This window comes from Tinamus guttatus, unplaced genomic scaffold, assembly GCF_059628265.1.
Source record: "Tinamus guttatus ecotype Peru unplaced genomic scaffold, ASM5962826v1 Tinamus_guttatus_pri_ptg001473l, whole genome shotgun sequence".
Classification (NCBI taxonomy): domain Eukaryota; kingdom Metazoa; phylum Chordata; class Aves; order Tinamiformes; family Tinamidae; genus Tinamus; species Tinamus guttatus.
The window spans coordinates 20,132-37,439 of NW_028290007.1; the positions used below are offsets into that span (position 1 = coordinate 20,132).

The following is a 17,308-nucleotide window of genomic DNA, read 5'->3' on the forward strand; positions in this document are numbered from 1 at the left end:
GTGTGCCCTGGAGCCTAATGAGGGCACGAGGAGCGGCCCGTGTGCCCTGGAGCCTAATGAGGGCTCTGGGAATGGCCCGTGTGCCCTGGAGCCTAATGAGGGCACGAGGAGCGACCCGTGTGCCCTGGAGCCTAATGAGGACCCTGGGAATGGCCCGTGTGCCCTGGAGCCTAATGAGGGCCCTGGGAATGGCCCGTGTGCCCTGGAGCCTAATGAGGGCACGAGGAGCGGCCCTGGAGCCTAATGAGGGCACGAGGAGCGGGCCGGGCACCCTGGGAATGGCCTGGGAATGGCCCGTGTGCCCTGGAGCCTAATGAGGGCACAGGGAGCGACCCGTGTGCCCTAGAGCCTAATGAGGGCCCTGGGAATGGCCTGGGTGCCCTGGAGCCTAATGAGGGCACGAGGAGCGGGCCGGGCACCCTGGGAATGGCCTGTGTGCCCTGGAGCCTAATGAGGGCTCTGGGAGCGGCCCAGGTGCCCTGGAGCCTAATGAGGGCATGGGGAATGGCCCATGTGCCCTGGAGCCTAATGAGGGCCCTGGGAATGGCCCGTGTGCCCTGGAGCCTAATGAGGGCACAGGGAGCGACCCGTGTGCCCTGGAGCCTAATGAGGGCCCTGGGAATGGCCTGTGCGCCCTGGAGCCTAATGAGGGCATGAGGAGCAGCCTGGGCACCCTGGAGCCTAATGACGGCACGAGGAGCGGCCCGTGTGCCCTGGAGCCTAATGACGGCACGGGGAGTGTCCTGGGTGCCCTGGAGCCTAATGAGGGCACGAGGAGCGTCCTGGAGCCTAGTGAGGGCCCTGGGAATGGCCCGTGCGCCCTGGAGCCTAATGAGGGCACGAGGAACGGCCCTGGAGCCTAATGAGGGCTCTGGGAATGGCCCGTGTGCCCTGGAGCCTAATGAGGGCACAAGGAGCGTCCTGGGTGCCCTGGAGCCTAATGATGGCACGGGGAGCGGCCTGTGCGCCCTGGAGCCTAATGAGGGCACGAGGAGCGGGCCGGGCACCCTGGGAATGGCCTGTGTGCCCTGGAGCCTAATGAGGGCTCTGGGAATGGCCCGTGTGCCCTGGAGCCTAATGAGGGCACGGGGAGCGACCCGTGTGCCCTGGAGCCTAATGAGGGCACGGGGAGCGGCCCTGGGCACCCTGGAGCCTAATGAGGGCACGGGGAGCGGCCCGTGTGCCCTGGAGCCTAATGAGGGCACGGGGAATGGCCCGTGTGCCCTGGAGCCTAATGAGGGCACGGGGAGCGGCCCGTGTGCCCTGGAGCCTAATGAGGGCCCTGGGAATGGCCCGTGTGCCCTGGAGCCTAATGAGGGCATGGGGAGCCGCCCGTGTGCCCTGGAGCCTAATGAGGGCCCTGGGAATGGCCTGGGTGCCCTGGAGCCTAATGAGGGCCCTGGGAATGGCCCGTGCGCCCTGGAGCCTAATGAGGGCACGAGGACCGGCCTGGGCTCGCAGGGGCTCCATCCCCATCCCATCCCATCCCCACCTCCATCCTCATCCCCATCTCCATCCTCATCCCATTCCCATCTCCATTCCCATCTCCATCCCCATTCCCATCTCCATCCCATCCCATCCCATTCCCATCTCCATCCCATCCCATCCCATTCCCATCCCCATCCCCATCCCCATCCCCATCTCCATCCCATCCCCATCCCCATCTCCATCCCATCCCCATCTCCATCCTCATCCCATCCCCATCCCCATCTCCATCCCCATCCCCATCTCCATCTCCATCCCATCCCATCCCCATCTCCATCCCATTCCCATCCCCATCCCCATCCCCATCCCCATCTCCATCCTCATCCCATTCCCATCCCCATCTCCATCCTCATCCCATTCCCATCTCCATCCCATCCCATCCCCATCCCACCCCATCTCCACCCTCATCCCATTCCCATCTCCATCCCATCTCCATCCCATCCCATCCCCGTTTCCCGGCGCATTCCGACCCCTCCGTCTCCCGTCCCATCCAGGAGAAGTCCAAGCTGGAGAGCGAGCTGGCCAACTTCGGCCCCCGCATCAACGACATCAAGAGGATCATCCAGGGCCGCGAGCGGGAGATGAAGGACCTCAAGGAGAAGATGAACCAGGTGGGGCCACCCCGGGGTCCCCGCGGTGTCCCCAGGGTGTCCCCACGTGTCCCTGCATGTCCCCACGTGTCCCCGTGGTGTCCCCATGTGTCCTTACATGTCCCCATGTGTCCCCATGTGTCCCCACGTGTCCCCATGTGTCCCTACATGTCCCTACATGTCCCCACGTGCCCTCTTGTGTCCCCACGTGTCCCCATGTGTCCCCACATGTCCCTACATGTCCCTGCATGTCCTCATGTGTCCCCATGTTTCCCCATGTGTCCCTACGGGTCCCCATGCGTCCCTACATGTCCCCTCGTGTCCCTGCATGTCCCCACGTGTCCCCGTGGTGTCCCCATGTGTCCCCTACATGTCCCCATGTGTCCCCATGTGTCCTCACGTGTCCCCATGTGTCCCCACGTTGTCCCCACGTGTCCCTGCATGTCCCCATGTGTCCCCACGGTGTCCCCATGTGTCCCCACGGTGTCCCTATGTGTCCCTGCCTGTCCCCACGTGTCCCCACGTGTCCTCACGTGTCCCCATGTGTCCCCACGGTGTCCCCATGTGTCCCTGCATGTCCCCATGTGTCCTCACGTGTCCCCATGTGTCCCCATGGTGTCCCCACGTGTCCCTGCATTTCCCCACGTGTCCCCACGTGTCCCTACACGTCCCCACAGGTCCCCACATGTCCCCTGTGTCCCCACATGTCCCCCGTGTCCCCATGTGTCCCCACGGTGTCCCCATGTGTCCCTGCATGTCCCCACGTGTCCCCGCATGTCCCCACGTGTCCCCACGTGTCCCCATGTGTCCCCATGTGTCCCTGCCCGTCCCCACGTGTCCCTACATGTCCCCACGTGTCCCCATGTGTCCCCAGCCCAGCTTGGCGCCCTTCAGCTCTCACAGCTTCTCGTCAGTGGACTTCACCTGCAGGGACGGGGACATGTGTCCCCATGGTGTCCCCATGGTGTCCCCAGGGTGTCCCCAGGGTGTCTCCAGGGTGTCCCCAGGCATCCCCCTGTGTCCCTGCATGTCCCCACGTGTCCCCACGTGTCCCTACATGTCCCTACACCTCCCCGCGTGTCCCCACATGTCCCCACATGTCCCCGCGTGTCCCCATGTGTCCCTACATGTCCCCTTGTGTCCCCCATGTCCCCACATGTCCCCATGTGTCCCCGCATGCCCCCAGGTGTCCCCGCGTGTCCCCACGTGTCCCCATGTGTCCGCACGGTGTCCCCACGTGTCCCTGTGTGTCCCCATGTGTCCCCGCGTGTCCCCATGTGTCCCCGCATGTCCCCACGTGTCCCCGCGTGTCCCCATGTGTCCCGCCATGTCCCTACGTATCCCCATGTGTCCCCATGTGTCCCCACGTGTCCCCACGTGTCTCCACATGTCCCCACGTATCCCTGCATGTCCCCATGTGTCCCCACATGTCCCTACATGTCCCCGCGTGTCCCCACGTGTCCCCCGTGTCCCCACATGTCCTCGCGTGTCCCCACGTTTCCCTACATGTCCCCACGTTTCCCTACACGTCCCCATGTGTCCCCACGTGTCCCCACGCGTCCCCACGTGTCCCCCGTGTCCCCCGGTGTCCCACGTCCTGACGGCCCCTCCCGGCGCAGGTGGAGGACGAGGTTTTCGAGGAATTCTGCCGGGAAATCGGCGTGCGGAACATCCGCGAGTTCGAGGAGGAGAAGGTCAAGAGGCAGAACGAGATCGCCAAGAAGCGGTAGGGGGACGGCCGCGACCGCGGGGACACGCGGTGGCACTTGGGGACACGTGGTGGCACTTGAGGACACGTGGTGGCACTCAGGGACATGTCAGTGACACTTCGGGACATGTCCATGGCACTCGGGGGACACAGCAGTGACACTCAGGGACACACCGTGACACTTGGGGACACGGCAGTGACACTTGGGGACACGCGGTGGCACTCAGGGGCATGTCCGTGACACTCAGGGACACACCGTGACACTTGGGGACACGGCAGTGACACCTGGGGACACGCGGTGGCACTTGGGGACACGTGGTGGCACTCGGGGACACGTCCGTGACACTCAGGGACACGTCAGTGACACTCGGGGACACGTGGTGGCACTCAGGGACACGTCCGTGGCACTCAGGGGACACGGCAGTGACACTTGGGGACACGTGGTGGCGCTCAGGGGCACGTCCATGACACTCAGGGACACTCATGACACTCAGGCTCGGGGACATGTCAGTGAAACTCGGGGACACACGGTGACACTTGGGGACACGTCACTGACACTTGGGGACATGTCTGTGACACTCGGGGACACGCGGTGACACTTGGGGACATGTGACACTTGGGGACATGTCCATGGCACTCAGGGACACACCGTGACGCGTTGCTGACACTCAACTACGTGTCCATGACACTCGGAAACACATCTGTGACACTCGGGGACATATGGTGACACTCAGGGACACGTCTGTGACACTCAGGGACACATGGTGACACTTGGGGACACGTGGTGACACTCGGGAACATGTCCATGACACTCGGGGACACACGGTGACACGTTGCTGACACTCAGGGACATGTCCATGACACCCGGGAACATATCTGTGACACTCAGGGACATGTGGTGACCCTCGGTGACACTGGGTGACGCTCGGTGACACCAGGCTGGAGTTCAAGAACCAGAAGACCCACCTGGGCATCCCGCGGGGACACTGGGTGACACATGGGGGCACTTGGGGACACATTGGTGTCCCTTGCTGACACTTGGTGACCCTCGGTGTCCCTTGGTGACCCTCGGTGACACTTGGTGACCCTTGGTGACACATTGGTGACCCCAGGCTGGAGTTCGAGAACCAGAAGACCCGCCTGGGCATCCAGCGGGGACACTGGGTGACACATGAGGGACACTTGGGGTTGCATGGTGGCACATTGGTGACCCTTGGTGACACTTGGTGACACTTGGGGACACGTTGGTGACACTTGGTGCCCCCAGGCTGGAGTTCGAGAACCAGAAGACCCGCCTGGGCATCCAGCGGGGACACGTGGGGCACATGAGGGACACTTGGGGCTGCATGGTGACATCTTGGTGACCCTTGGTGACACTTGGGGACACATTGGTGGCCCTTGGTGACTCTTGGTGACCCTTGGGGACACATTGGTGACACATTGATGACTCCAGGCTGGAGTTCGAGAACCAGAAGACCCTCCTGGGCATCCAGCGGGGACACTGGGTGACACATGGTGACCCTTGGTGACACTTGGTGACCCTCGGTGTCCCCAGGCTGGAGTTCGAGAACCAGAAGACCCGCCTGGGCATCCAGTGGGGACACTGGGTAACACACGGGGGTACATGAGGGACACTTGGGGCTGCATGGTGACCCTCGGTGACCCTTGGTGACACTTGGTGACCCTTGGTGGCACATTGATGCCCCCAGGCTGGAGTTCGAGAACCAGAAGACCCTCCTGGGCATCCAGTGGGGACACATGGGGCACATCAGGGACAGTTGGGGCTGCATGGTGACATCTTGGTGACCCTTGGTGACACTTGGTGACACTTGGTGACCCTCGGTGTCCCCAGGCTGGAGTTCGAGAACCAGAAGACCCGCCTGGGCATCCAGCTGGACTTCGAGCGCAACCAGCTCCGCGAGGAGCAGGAGAAGGTCCTCATGTGGGAGCAGGGCGTGCGCAAGGACGAGGCCGAGATCGAGAAGCTCAAGAAGGTGACGCGGGGACACGGGGGGGACCCAGGGGGACACGGGGACACGGTGGGGACGCGGGCGGCGCTGACGTCCCCTCCGCGTCCCCAGGAGGAGCAGCGGCACATGAAGATCATCGACGAGACCATGGCGCAGCTGCAGGACCTCAAGAACCAGCACCTGGCCAAGAAGTCTGAGGTCAACGACAAGAACCACGAGATGGACGAGATCCGCAAGAAGCTGGGCGGGGCCAACAAGTGAGGGGCGGGGCCAACAAGTGAGGGGTGGGGCCATGCGAGGGGGCGGGGCTTGGGTGGGGCGGGGCCAAGAGGGGCCTCCCCTTGGTGGCAGCCCCTTGATGGAGTCGCTTGGTGGCCCCTACTTGATGTCACCCCTTGGTGGACCCATTGATGCCACCCCTTGATGCCCCTACTTGATGTCACCCATTGGTGGATCCATTGATGCCACCCACTTGATGTCACCCATTGGTGAACCCATTGATGCCACCTCTTTGATGCCACCCACTCAATGGCACCCCCTTGGTGGCCCTACTAGATGCCACCCCTTGGTGGACCCATTGATGCCACCTCTTTGGTGCCCCTACTTGATGTCACCCATTGGTGGACCCATTGATGCCACCTCTTTGATGCCACCCGCTCAATGGCACCCCCTTGGTGGCCCTACTAGATGCCACCCCTTGGTGGACCCATTGATGCCACCTCTTTGGTGCCCCTACTTGATGTCACCCATTGGTGGACCCATTGATGCCACCTCTTTGATGTCACTCGCTCAATGGCACCCCTTGGTGGCCCTACTAGGTGCCACCCCTTGGTGGACCCATTGATGCCACCTCTTTGGTGCCCCCACTTGATGTCACCTCTTGATGCCACCCCCTTGGTAGACAACACTCAATGCCACCCTTGGTGGATACCACTTAATGCCACCTCTTTGATGCCCCTACTCGATGTCACCCCTTGGTGGCCCCACTCAATGTCACCCCTTGGTGGCCCCACTAGATGCCACCCCTTGGTGGCCCCCCATTGATGTCACCTCCTGGTGGACCCATTAATGCCACCTCTTGATGCCACCTCTTGGTGGCCCCACTAGATGCCACCCCTTGGTGGCCCCACATTGATGTCACCTCCTGGTGGACCCATTAATGCCACCTCTTGATGCCACCCCTTGATGCCCCTGCTCGATGCCACCCTTTGGTGGACCCATTGATGCCACCTCTTTGGTGCCCCCACTTGATGTCACCACTTGATGCCACCCCTTGGTGGCCTCACTTGATACCACCCCTTGGTGGACCCATTGATACCACCCCTTGGTGGATGACACCCCTTGGTGACCCCACTCGATGCCACCCCTTGATGGATCCATTGATGCCACCCCTTGGCGGTGCCACCCCTTGGTGGACCCATTGATGCCACCCCTTGGTGGACCCATTGATGCCACCCCTTGGTGATGCCACCCCTTGGTGGCCCCACTCAACGGCACCCCTTGCTGCCACCTCTTTGGTGTCCCCAGGGAGATGACGCACCTGCAGAAGGAGGTGACGGCCATCGAGACGAAGCTGGAGCAGAAGCGCAGCGACCGCCACAACCTGCTGCAGGCCTGCAAGATGCAGGACATCAAACTGCCGCTGGCCAAGGGCACCATGGACGACATCAGCCAGGAGGAGGTGGGTGACACCGGGGACACTGTGCAGGGTGGCACCGAGTGTGTCACAGGAGGTGGGTGACACTGGGGGACGTGGTGACACCACGGCCGTGTCCCCACCGCGTCCCCGCGCGCGGCGGACCACATCTCAGGAGGTGGGTGACACGGGGGGGACATGGGGACACTGCACAGGGTGGCATCAAGTGAGTTGCAGGAGGTGGGTGACACCTGGGGACACGGGGACACTGCACAGGGTGGCATCAAGTGAGTCGCAGGAGGTGGGTGACATGGGGGGGACATGGTGACACCACGGCTGGGTCCCCACTGCGGCGCAGGAGGTGGGTGACACCGGGGGGGACATGGGGACACTGCGCAGGGTGGCACTGAGAGCGTCATAGGAGGTAGGTGACATGGGGGACACGGGGACACTGCGCAGGGTGGTACCGCGTCACAGGAGGTGGGTGACACCGGGGGGGGGACATGGTGACACCGGGGGGGACATGGGGACACTGCTCAGGGTGGCACTGAGAGCGTCACAGGAGGTAGGTGACATGGGGGGGGACATGGGGACACCGTGCAGGGTGGCATCAAGTGAGTCACAGGAGGTGGGTGACACCGGGGGGGGGGACATAGTGACACCGGGGGGGGGGACATGGTGACACCGCGGCCGTGTCCCCACCGCGTCGCAGGAGGTGGGTGACACGGGGGGACACAGTGACACTGCACAGGGTGGCACTGAGCACATCACAGGGGGTGGGTGACACCAGGGGTGACATGGTGGCCCTGCACAGGGTGGCATCAAGTGAGTCGCAGGAGGTGGGTGACACGGGGGACACAGGGACATGGTGACCGTGTCCCCGTGCAGGATGGCACCGCGTCACAGGAGGTGGGTGACACCGGGGGGGGGGACATGGTGACACCGCGGCCGTGTCCCCACCACATCCCCATGCGGGGCAGCACCGCGTCACAGGAGGTGGGTGGCACCAGGGGGGACACACAGGGTGACACCGGTGGGAGGTGACACGCGGTGACACGGTGTCCCCGCGCAGGGCGGCACCGCGGGTGACGACGCGGCCGGCGCGTCCCAGCGCTCGTCCAGTCTCTACGCGCGCGAGGCCCTCATCGAGATCGACTACGGGGACCTGCCCGAGGAGCTCAAGGTGCGCCGGCCCTTTAAGGGAGGGGCATGCCCCCCGGAGCCCCGCCCCTAGAGCCCCGCCCCGCCCCCGAGCCCCGCCCTGCCCCAGAGCCCCGCCCCCGAGCCCCGCCCTGCCCCAGAGCCCCGCCCCTAGAGCTCAAGGTGCGCCGGCCCTTTAAGGGAGGGGCGTGCCCCCCCGGAGCCCCGCCCCTAGAGCCCCGCCCTGCCCCAGAGCCCCGCCCCTGCCCCCAGAGCCTCTCCCTTTCCCTATAGCTCCACCCCTTCCCCTACAGCCCCTCCCCTTTCCTTGTAGCCCCTCCCTTTTCCTGTAGCTCCACCCCTTCCCTTACAGCCCCCCTTTTCTTGTAGCCCCTCCCTTTTCCTGTAGCTCCACCCCTTCCCCTACAGCCCCTCCCCTTTCCTTATAGCCCCTCCCTTTTCCTGTAGCTCCACCCCTTCCCCTACAGCCCCTCCCCTTTCCTTATAGCCCCTCCCTTTTCCTGTAGCTCCACCCCTTCCCCTACAGCCCCTCCCCTTTCCTTGTAGTCCCTCCCTTTTCCCTATAGCTCCACCCCTTCCCCTACAGCCCCTCCCCTTTCCTTATAGCCCCTCCCTTTTCCCTATAGCTCCACCCCTTCCCCTACAGCCCCCCTTTTCCCTCTAGCCCCGCCCCTTTCCCCTATAGCCCCTCCCCTTATTGCTCTGTCCCTTCCCCCAAAGCTCCACCCCTTCCCCTATCACCCCTCCCCATTCCCTGTGCCCCCGCCCCTTCCCTTATAGCCCCGCCCCTTCCCCTATAGCCCCTCCCCTTTCCCTGTAGCCCCTCCCATTTCCCTATAGCCCCTCCCTTTTCCCTGTAGCCCCTCCCATTTCCCTAAAGCTCCGCCCATTTCCCTATAGCCCCACCCATTTCCCTAAAGCTCCGCCCTTTTCCCCATAGCCCCGCCCCTTCTCCTATAGCTCCAACCCTTTCCCTGTACCCCTGACCCCTGAGGCCCCGCCCCCCGAGAGGCCCCACCCCCCCGAGAGGCCCCGCCCATCGATAGGCCCCGCCCCCCTGATGGCTCCGCCCCCAGGACGCGCAGGCGGAGGACGAGATCCGGCAGGAGATGGCGACGCTTCAACAGCGGCTGACGGAGCAGCAGAGCGTCCTGCAGCGCATCGCGGCGCCCAACATGAAGGCCATGGAGAAGCTGGAGAGCGTCCGGGACAAGTTCCAGGAGACCTCGGACGGTAGGGGACACCACGGGGACATGGGGACACCATGGGGACATGGGGACACCATGGGGACACGGGGCACGGGGGGACACGGCGTCCTGCAGCGCATCGCGGCGCCCAACATGAAGGCCATGGAGAAGCTGGAGAGCGTCCGCGACAAGTTCCAGGAGACCTCGGACGGTAGGGGACACCACGGGGACATGGGGACACCATGGGGACACCATGGGGACATGGGGACACCACGGGGACACGGGGCACGGGGGGACACGGCGTCCTGCAGCGCATCGCGGCGCCCAACATGAAGGCCATGGAGAAGCTGGAGAGCGTCCGCGACAAGTTCCAGGAGACCTCGGACGGTAGGGGACACCATGGGGACACCATGGGGACACCATGGGGACACCATGGGGACATGGGGACACCACGGGGACACGGGGCACGGGGGGACACGGCGTCCTGCAGCGCATCGCGGCGCCCAACATGAAGGCCATGGAGAAGCTGGAGAGCGTCCGCGACAAGTTCCAGGAGACCTCGGACGGTAGGGGACACCATGGGGACACCATGGGGACACCATGGGGACACCATGGGGACATGGGGACACGGGGCACGGGGGGACACGGCGTCCTGCAGCGCATCGCGGCGCCCAACATGAAGGCCATGGAGAAGCTGGAGAGCGTCCGCGACAAGTTCCAGGAGACCTCGGACGGTAGGGGACACCACGGGGACATGGGGACACCATGGGGACACCATGGGGACATGGGGACACGGGGCATGGGGGGACACGGCGTCCTGCAGCGCCTCGCGGCACCCAACATGAAGGCCATGGAGAAGCTGGAGAGCGTCCGCGACAAGTTCCAGGAGACCTCGGACGGTAGGGGACACCATGGGGACACCATGGGGACACCATGGGGACATGGGGACACCCTGGGGACATGGGGACACCACGGGGACACCATGGGGACATGGGGACACGGGACACGGGGGGACACGGCGTCCTGCAGCGCATCGCGGCGCCCAACATGAAGGCCATGGAGAAGCTGGAGAGCGTCCGCGACAAGTTCCAGGAGACCTCGGACGGTAGGGGACACCCTGGGGACACCATGGGGACACCATGGGGACACCACGGGGACATGGGGACACCATGGGGACGTGGGGACACCATGGGGACATGGGGACACGGGGCACGGGGGGACACGGCGTCCTGCAGCGCATCGCGGCGCCCAACATGAAGGCCATGGAGAAGCTGGAGAGCGTCCGCGACAAGTTCCAGGAGACCTCGGACGGTAGGGGACACCCTGGGGACATGGGGACACCATGGGGACATGGGGACACCACGGGGACACGGGGCACGGGGGGACACGGCGTCCTGCAGCGCATCGCGGCGCCCAACATGAAGGCCATGGAGAAGCTGGAGAGCGTCCGCGACAAGTTCCAGGAGACCTCGGACGGTAGGGGACACCCTGGGGACATGGGGACACCATGGGGACACCATGGGGACATGGGGACACCATGGGGACGTGGGGACACGGGGCACGGGGGGACACGGCGTCCTGCAGCGCATCGCGGCGCCCAACATGAAGGCCATGGAGAAGCTGGAGAGCGTCCACGACAAGTTCCAGGAGACCTCGGACGGTAGGGGACACCCTGGGGACATGGGGACACCATGGGGACACCATGGGGACAGCATGGGGACATGGGGACACGGGGGGACACGGCGTCCTGCAGCGCCTCGCGGCACCCAACATGAAGGCCATGGAGAAGCTGGAGAGCGTCCGCGACAAGTTCCAGGAGACCTCGGACGGTAGGGGACACCATGGGGACACCATGGGGACACCATGGGGACATGGGGACACGGGGCACGGGGGGACACGGCGTCCTGCAGCGCATCGCGGCACCCAACATGAAGGCCATGGAGAAGCTGGAGAGCGTCCGCGACAAGTTCCAGGAGACCTCGGACGGTAGGGGACACCACGGGGACATGGGGACACCACGGGGACACCATGGGGACACCATGGGGACATGGGGACACGGGGCACGGGGGGACACGGCGTCCTGCAGCGCATCGCGGCGCCCAACATGAAGGCCATGGAGAAGCTGGAGAGCGTCCGCGACAAGTTCCAGGAGACCTCGGACGGTAGGGGACACCACGGGGACATGGGGACACCATGGGGACATGGGGACACCATGGGGACACGGGACACGGGGGGACACGGCGTCCTGCAGCGCATCGCGGCGCCCAACATGAAGGCCATGGAGAAGCTGGAGAGCGTCCGCGACAAGTTCCAGGAGACCTCGGACGGTAGGGGACACCACGGGGACATGGGGACACCACGGGGACACCATGGGGACACCATGGGGACATGGGGACACGGGGCACGGGGGGACACGGCGTCCTGCAGCGCATCGCGGCACCCAACATGAAGGCCATGGAGAAGCTGGAGAGCGTCCGCGACAAGTTCCAGGAGACCTCGGACGGTAGGGGACACCACGGGGACATGGGGACACCACGGGGACACCATGGGGACACCATGGGGACATGGGGACACGGGGCACGGGGGGACACGGCGTCCTGCAGCGCCTCGCGGCACCCAACATGAAGGCCATGGAGAAGCTGGAGAGCGTCCGCGACAAGTTCCAGGAGACCTCGGACGGTAGGGGACACCATGGGGACACCATGGGGACACCATGGGGACATGGGGACACCATGGGGACACGGGACACGGGGGGACACGGCGTCCTGCAGCGCATCGCGGCGCCCAACATGAAGGCCATGGAGAAGCTGGAGAGCGTCCGCGACAAGTTCCAGGAGACCTCGGACGGTAGGGGACACCACGGGGACATGGGGACACCATGGGGACATGGGGACACCATGGGGACACGGGACACGGGGGGACACGGCGTCCTGCAGCGCATCGCGGCGCCCAACATGAAGGCCATGGAGAAGCTGGAGAGCGTCCGCGACAAGTTCCAGGAGACCTCGGACGGTAGGGGACACCACGGGGACACCATGGGGACATGGGGACACCATGGAGACACCATGGGGACACATGGACACCGTGGGGACATGGGGAGCATCTGCAACAAGTCCCAGGAGACCCTCGCTGTCCCCTGTGTTCCCTCACTGTCCCCTCTGTCCCCAGAGTTCGAGGCCACCCTCAAGCGCGCCAAGAAGGCGTTGGAGGTCCCCTGTTGTCCCCTCATTGTCCCTCCTTGTCCCTCATTGTCCCTCCCTGTCCCTCCCTGTCCCTCCTTGTCCCTCATTGTCCCTGGTGTCCCTCATTGTCCCTCATTGTCCCTCCCTGTCCCTCATTGTCCCTCTCTGTCCCCAGAGTTGGAGGCTGCGCTCAGCTGTCCCTGTTGTCCCTCTCTGTCCCTCCTTGTCCCTCCTTGTCCCTCCTTGTCCCCCCTGTCCCCCCTGTCCCTCCTTGTCCCTCCCTGTCCTTCTTGTCCCTCCTTGTCCCTCATTGTCCCTCCCTGTCCCTCATTGTCCCTCTGTGTCCCCAGAGTTCGAGGCCACCCTCAAGCGCGCCAAGAAGGCCAAGCAGGCGTTGGAGCTCCCTTGTTGTCCCCTCATTGTCCCTGCTGTCCCTCCTTGTCCCTCCTTGTCCCTCATTGTCCCTGGTGTCCCTCCCTGTCCCTCATTGTCCCTCCTTGTCCCTCCTTGTCCCTCATTGTCCCTCATTGTCCCTCATTGTTCCTCTTTGTTCCTCTTTGTCCGTCATTGTCCCTCCTTGTCCCTCATTGTCCCTCTTTGTCCCCAGAGTTCGAGGCCGCCCGCAAGCGCGCCAAGAAGGCCAAGCAGGCGTTGGAGATCCCTCATTGTCCCTGCTGTCCCTCCCTGTCCCTCCTTGTCCCTCATTGTCCCTGCTGTCCCTCATTGTCCCTCATTGTCCCTCATTGTCCCTCCCTGTCCCTCATTGTCCCTCATTGTCCCTGCTGTCCCTCCCTGTCCCTCATTGTCCCTCCTTGTCCCTCTTTGTCCCCAGAGTTCGAGGCCACCCTCAAGCACACCAAGAAGACCCATCAGGCATTGGAGATCCCTCACTGTCCCTCATTGTCCCTGCTGTCCCTCCCTGTCCCTCCTTGTCCCTCATTGTCCCTCATTGTCCCTCCTTGTCCCCAGAGTTGGAGGCTGCGCTCAGCTGTCCCTGCTGTCCCTCCTTGTCCCTCCCTGTCCCTCCTTGTCCTCCTTGTCCCTCCTTGTCTCTCCTTGTCCCTCCCTGTCCCTCATTGTCCCTCATTGTCCCTCTGTGTCCCCAGAGTTCGAGGCCGCCCGCTAGCGTGCCAAGAAGGCCAAGCAGGCGTCGGAGATCCCTTGTTGTCCCCTCCTTGTCCCTCCTTGTCCCCCCCTGTCCCTCATTATCCCTCCCTGTCTCTCATTGTCCCCTCATTGTCCCTCCCTGTCCCTCATTGTCCCTCCTTGTCCCTCATTGTCCCTCCCTGTCTCTCATTGTCCCTCCCTGTCCCTCCTTGTCCCTCATTGTCCCTCTGTGTCCCCAGAGTTCAAGGCCGCCCTCAAGCGCGCCAAGAAGGCCAAGCAGGCATTGGAGCTCCCTCATTGTCCCTCCTTGTCCGTCCTTGTCTGTCATTGTCCCTCTTTGTCCCTCTTTGTCTCTCATTGTCCCTCATTGTCCCTCCTTGTCCCTCATTGTCCCTCTGTGTCCCCCTTTGTCCCCAGAGTTCGAGGCCGCCCGCAAGCGCGCCAAGAAGGCCAAGCAGGCGTTCGAGCAGATGAAGAAGGAGCGCTTCGACCGCTTCACCGCCTGCTTCGAGGCCGTGGCCACCAACATCGACGACATCTACAAGGCCCTGTCACGGAACAGCAGCGCCCAGGTGCGCCCGGCGCGCGCGTCCCCTCCGCGGGGTGGCCTGGCACCGGGGCGGCCCCTCGGCGTGGTGTCCCCTCGTCATGGGGTCCCGTCCTTGTGGTGTCCCTCCATCATGATGTCCCGTCACCAGGATGTTCTATCATCATGGTGTCCCCTCATCATGGTGTCCCATCGTTGTGGTGTCCTTCCATCATGATGTCCCCTCGTCATGGTGTCCCTCCATCATGATGTCCCATCAGCACGGTGTTCCATCATCATGGTGTCCCTTCATCATGGTGTCCCTCCATCATGGTGTCCCTCCATCATGATGTCCCATTACTGGGGTGTCTCCTCATCATGATGTTCCGTTAGCATGGTGTCCCATCACCAGGGTGTCCCCTCATCATGGTGTCCCCTCATCGTGGTGTTCCTCCATCATGATGTCCCATCACCAGGGTGTCCCGTCATCATGGTGTCCCCTCATCATAGTGTCCATCCCTCATGGTGTTCCTCCATCATGATGTCCCCTCATCATGGTGTTCCCTCATCATGGTGTCCCATCACCAGGCTGTCCCCTCCATCATGATGTCCCATCACCAGAGTGTCCCCTCATTGTGGTGTCCCCTCATCATGGGGTCCCGTCGTCATGGTGTCCTTCCATCACAGTGTCCCCTCATTGTGGTGTCCATCCATCATGATGTCCCATCACCAGGGTGTTCCATCATCATGGTGTTCCCTCATCATAGTGTCCATCCATCATGGCGTCCCTCCATCATGATGTCCCATCATGAGGGTGTCCCATTACTGAGGTGTCCCCTCAATGTGGTGTCCCCTCATCGTGATGTCCCGTCCTTGTGGTGTCCTTCCATCACGGTGTCCCCTCGTCATGGTGTCCATCCATCATGGTTTCCCATCACAAGGGTGTCCCATTACTGAGGTGTCCCCTCATCGTGGTGTCCCCTCATCATAGTGTCCCCTCGTCATGGTGTCCCTCCATCATGATGTCCCATCAGCACGGTGTTCCATCATCATGGTGTCCCCTCATCATGGTGTTCCTCTATCATGGTGTCCCATCACCAGGCTGTCCCCTCCATCATGATGTCCCATCACCAGAGTGTCCCCTCATTGTGGTGTCCCCTCATCATGGGGTCCCGTCATCATGGTGTCCTTCCATCACAGTGTCCCCTCATCATGGTGTTCCTCCATCATGATGACCCATCACCAGCGTGTCCCGTCATCATGGTGTCCCCTCATCATAGTGCCCATCCATCATGGTGTTCCCTCCATCATGATGTCCCATCACCAGGATGTTGCAGCATTGTGGTGTCCCCTCATCGTGGTGTCCCCTCATCATGGGGTTCTGTCATTGTGGTGTCCTTCCATCACAGTGTCCCCTCATCGTGGTGTCCCTCCAGCATGATGTCCCATCACCAGAGTGTCCCCTCATCATGGTGTTCTCTCATCATGGTGTCCCATCACCATGGGAGCATCCCTGCTGTCCCCTGTGTCACTGTACCCAGTCCCCAGGCGTTCCTGGACCCCGAGGAGCCCCCCCGCGTCCCCGTTGTCCCCGTTGTCCCCCGTTGTCCCCAGGCGTTCCTGAACCCCGAGGAGCCCCCCCGCGTCCCCGTTGTCCCCATTGTCCCCATTGTCCCCGTTGTCCCCATTGTCCCCAGGCGTTCCTGGGCCCGGAGAACCCCGAGGAGCCCTACCTGGACGGCATCAACTACAACTGCGTTGCCCCCGGCAAGCGGTTCCGGCCCATGGACAACCTGTCGGGCGGCGAGAAGACGGTGGCCGCCCTCGCGCTGCTCTTCGCCATCCACAGGTGACACCGGGGACACCCGGGGACACCCGGGGCCACCTGGACCCCCCCAGGGCCACCCAGGGCCACCCAGGGCCACCTGGACCCCCCTGAGGACCCCCGGGGTCACCCAGGGCCACCCAGACCCCCCTGAGGTCCCCCTGGGGCCACTCAGGGTCATCCAGGGCCACCACAGGCCACTCCAGGACCCCCTGGGAGTCCCTGTGGCCACCTAGGGCCATCTGGACCCCCCTGAGGTCCCCCTGGGGCTACTCAGGGCCACCTGGGGCCACCACAGGCCCCTCCAGAACCCTCTGGGAGCCCCCAGGGCCACCCAGACCCCCCTGAGGTCCCCCTGGGGCCACTCAAGGTCATCCAGGGCCACCACGGGGCCATCCAGACCTTGCTGAGAACCCCCGGGGCCCCCTGAGGTCCCCCTGGGGCCACTCGGGGCCACCACAGGCCCCTCCGGGACCCCCTGGGAGACCCCAGGGCCACCTAGGGCCATCCAGACCCACCCCGGGGCCACCCGGACGCTGTTGAGTCCCCCTCAGGGCCACTCAGGGCCACCTGGGGTCACCCTGGACCCCCCTGAGGACCCCCAGGGTCACACAGGGCTACCCAGACCCCCCTGAGGTCCCCCTGGGGCCACTCAGGGTCATCCAGGGCCACCACAGGCCACTCCAGGACCCCCTGGGAGTCCCTGGGGCCACCCAGGGCCATCTGGACCCCCCTGAGGTCCCCCTGGGGCTACTCAGGGTCATGAAGGGCCACCACGGCGCCACCCAGACCCTGCTGAGAACCCCCGGGGCCACCCAGGGCCACCCGGACCCCCCTGAGGTCCCCGTGGGGCCACCCGGGGCCACCACAGGCCCCTCCGGGACCCCCTGGGAGCCCCCAGGGCCACCTAGGGCCATCCAAACCCCCCCCG

General features: G+C 63.9%; 1 protein-coding gene across 1 annotated transcript in view; it reads left to right on the forward strand.

The window, feature by feature from the left end:
• The window catches only part of SMC1A (structural maintenance of chromosomes 1A), a gene marked incomplete at both ends in the record, with an annotated part of 35,925 nt that extends 19,524 nt beyond the window's left edge, over positions 1–16,401 (forward strand). The window contains 9 exons of the mRNA XM_088539192.1: positions 1,980–2,096; positions 3,695–3,801; positions 5,636–5,777; positions 5,865–6,010; positions 7,281–7,434; positions 8,462–8,572; positions 9,627–9,783; positions 14,444–14,598; positions 16,250–16,401. Coding sequence (XP_088395318.1) covers positions 1,980–2,096; positions 3,695–3,801; positions 5,636–5,777; positions 5,865–6,010; positions 7,281–7,434; positions 8,462–8,572; positions 9,627–9,783; positions 14,444–14,598; positions 16,250–16,401 — 1,241 coding nt within the window. The remainder of the gene's footprint in view (positions 1–1,979; positions 2,097–3,694; positions 3,802–5,635; positions 5,778–5,864; positions 6,011–7,280; positions 7,435–8,461; positions 8,573–9,626; positions 9,784–14,443; positions 14,599–16,249) is intronic.
• Positions 16,402–17,308: the final 907 nt, after the last annotated feature.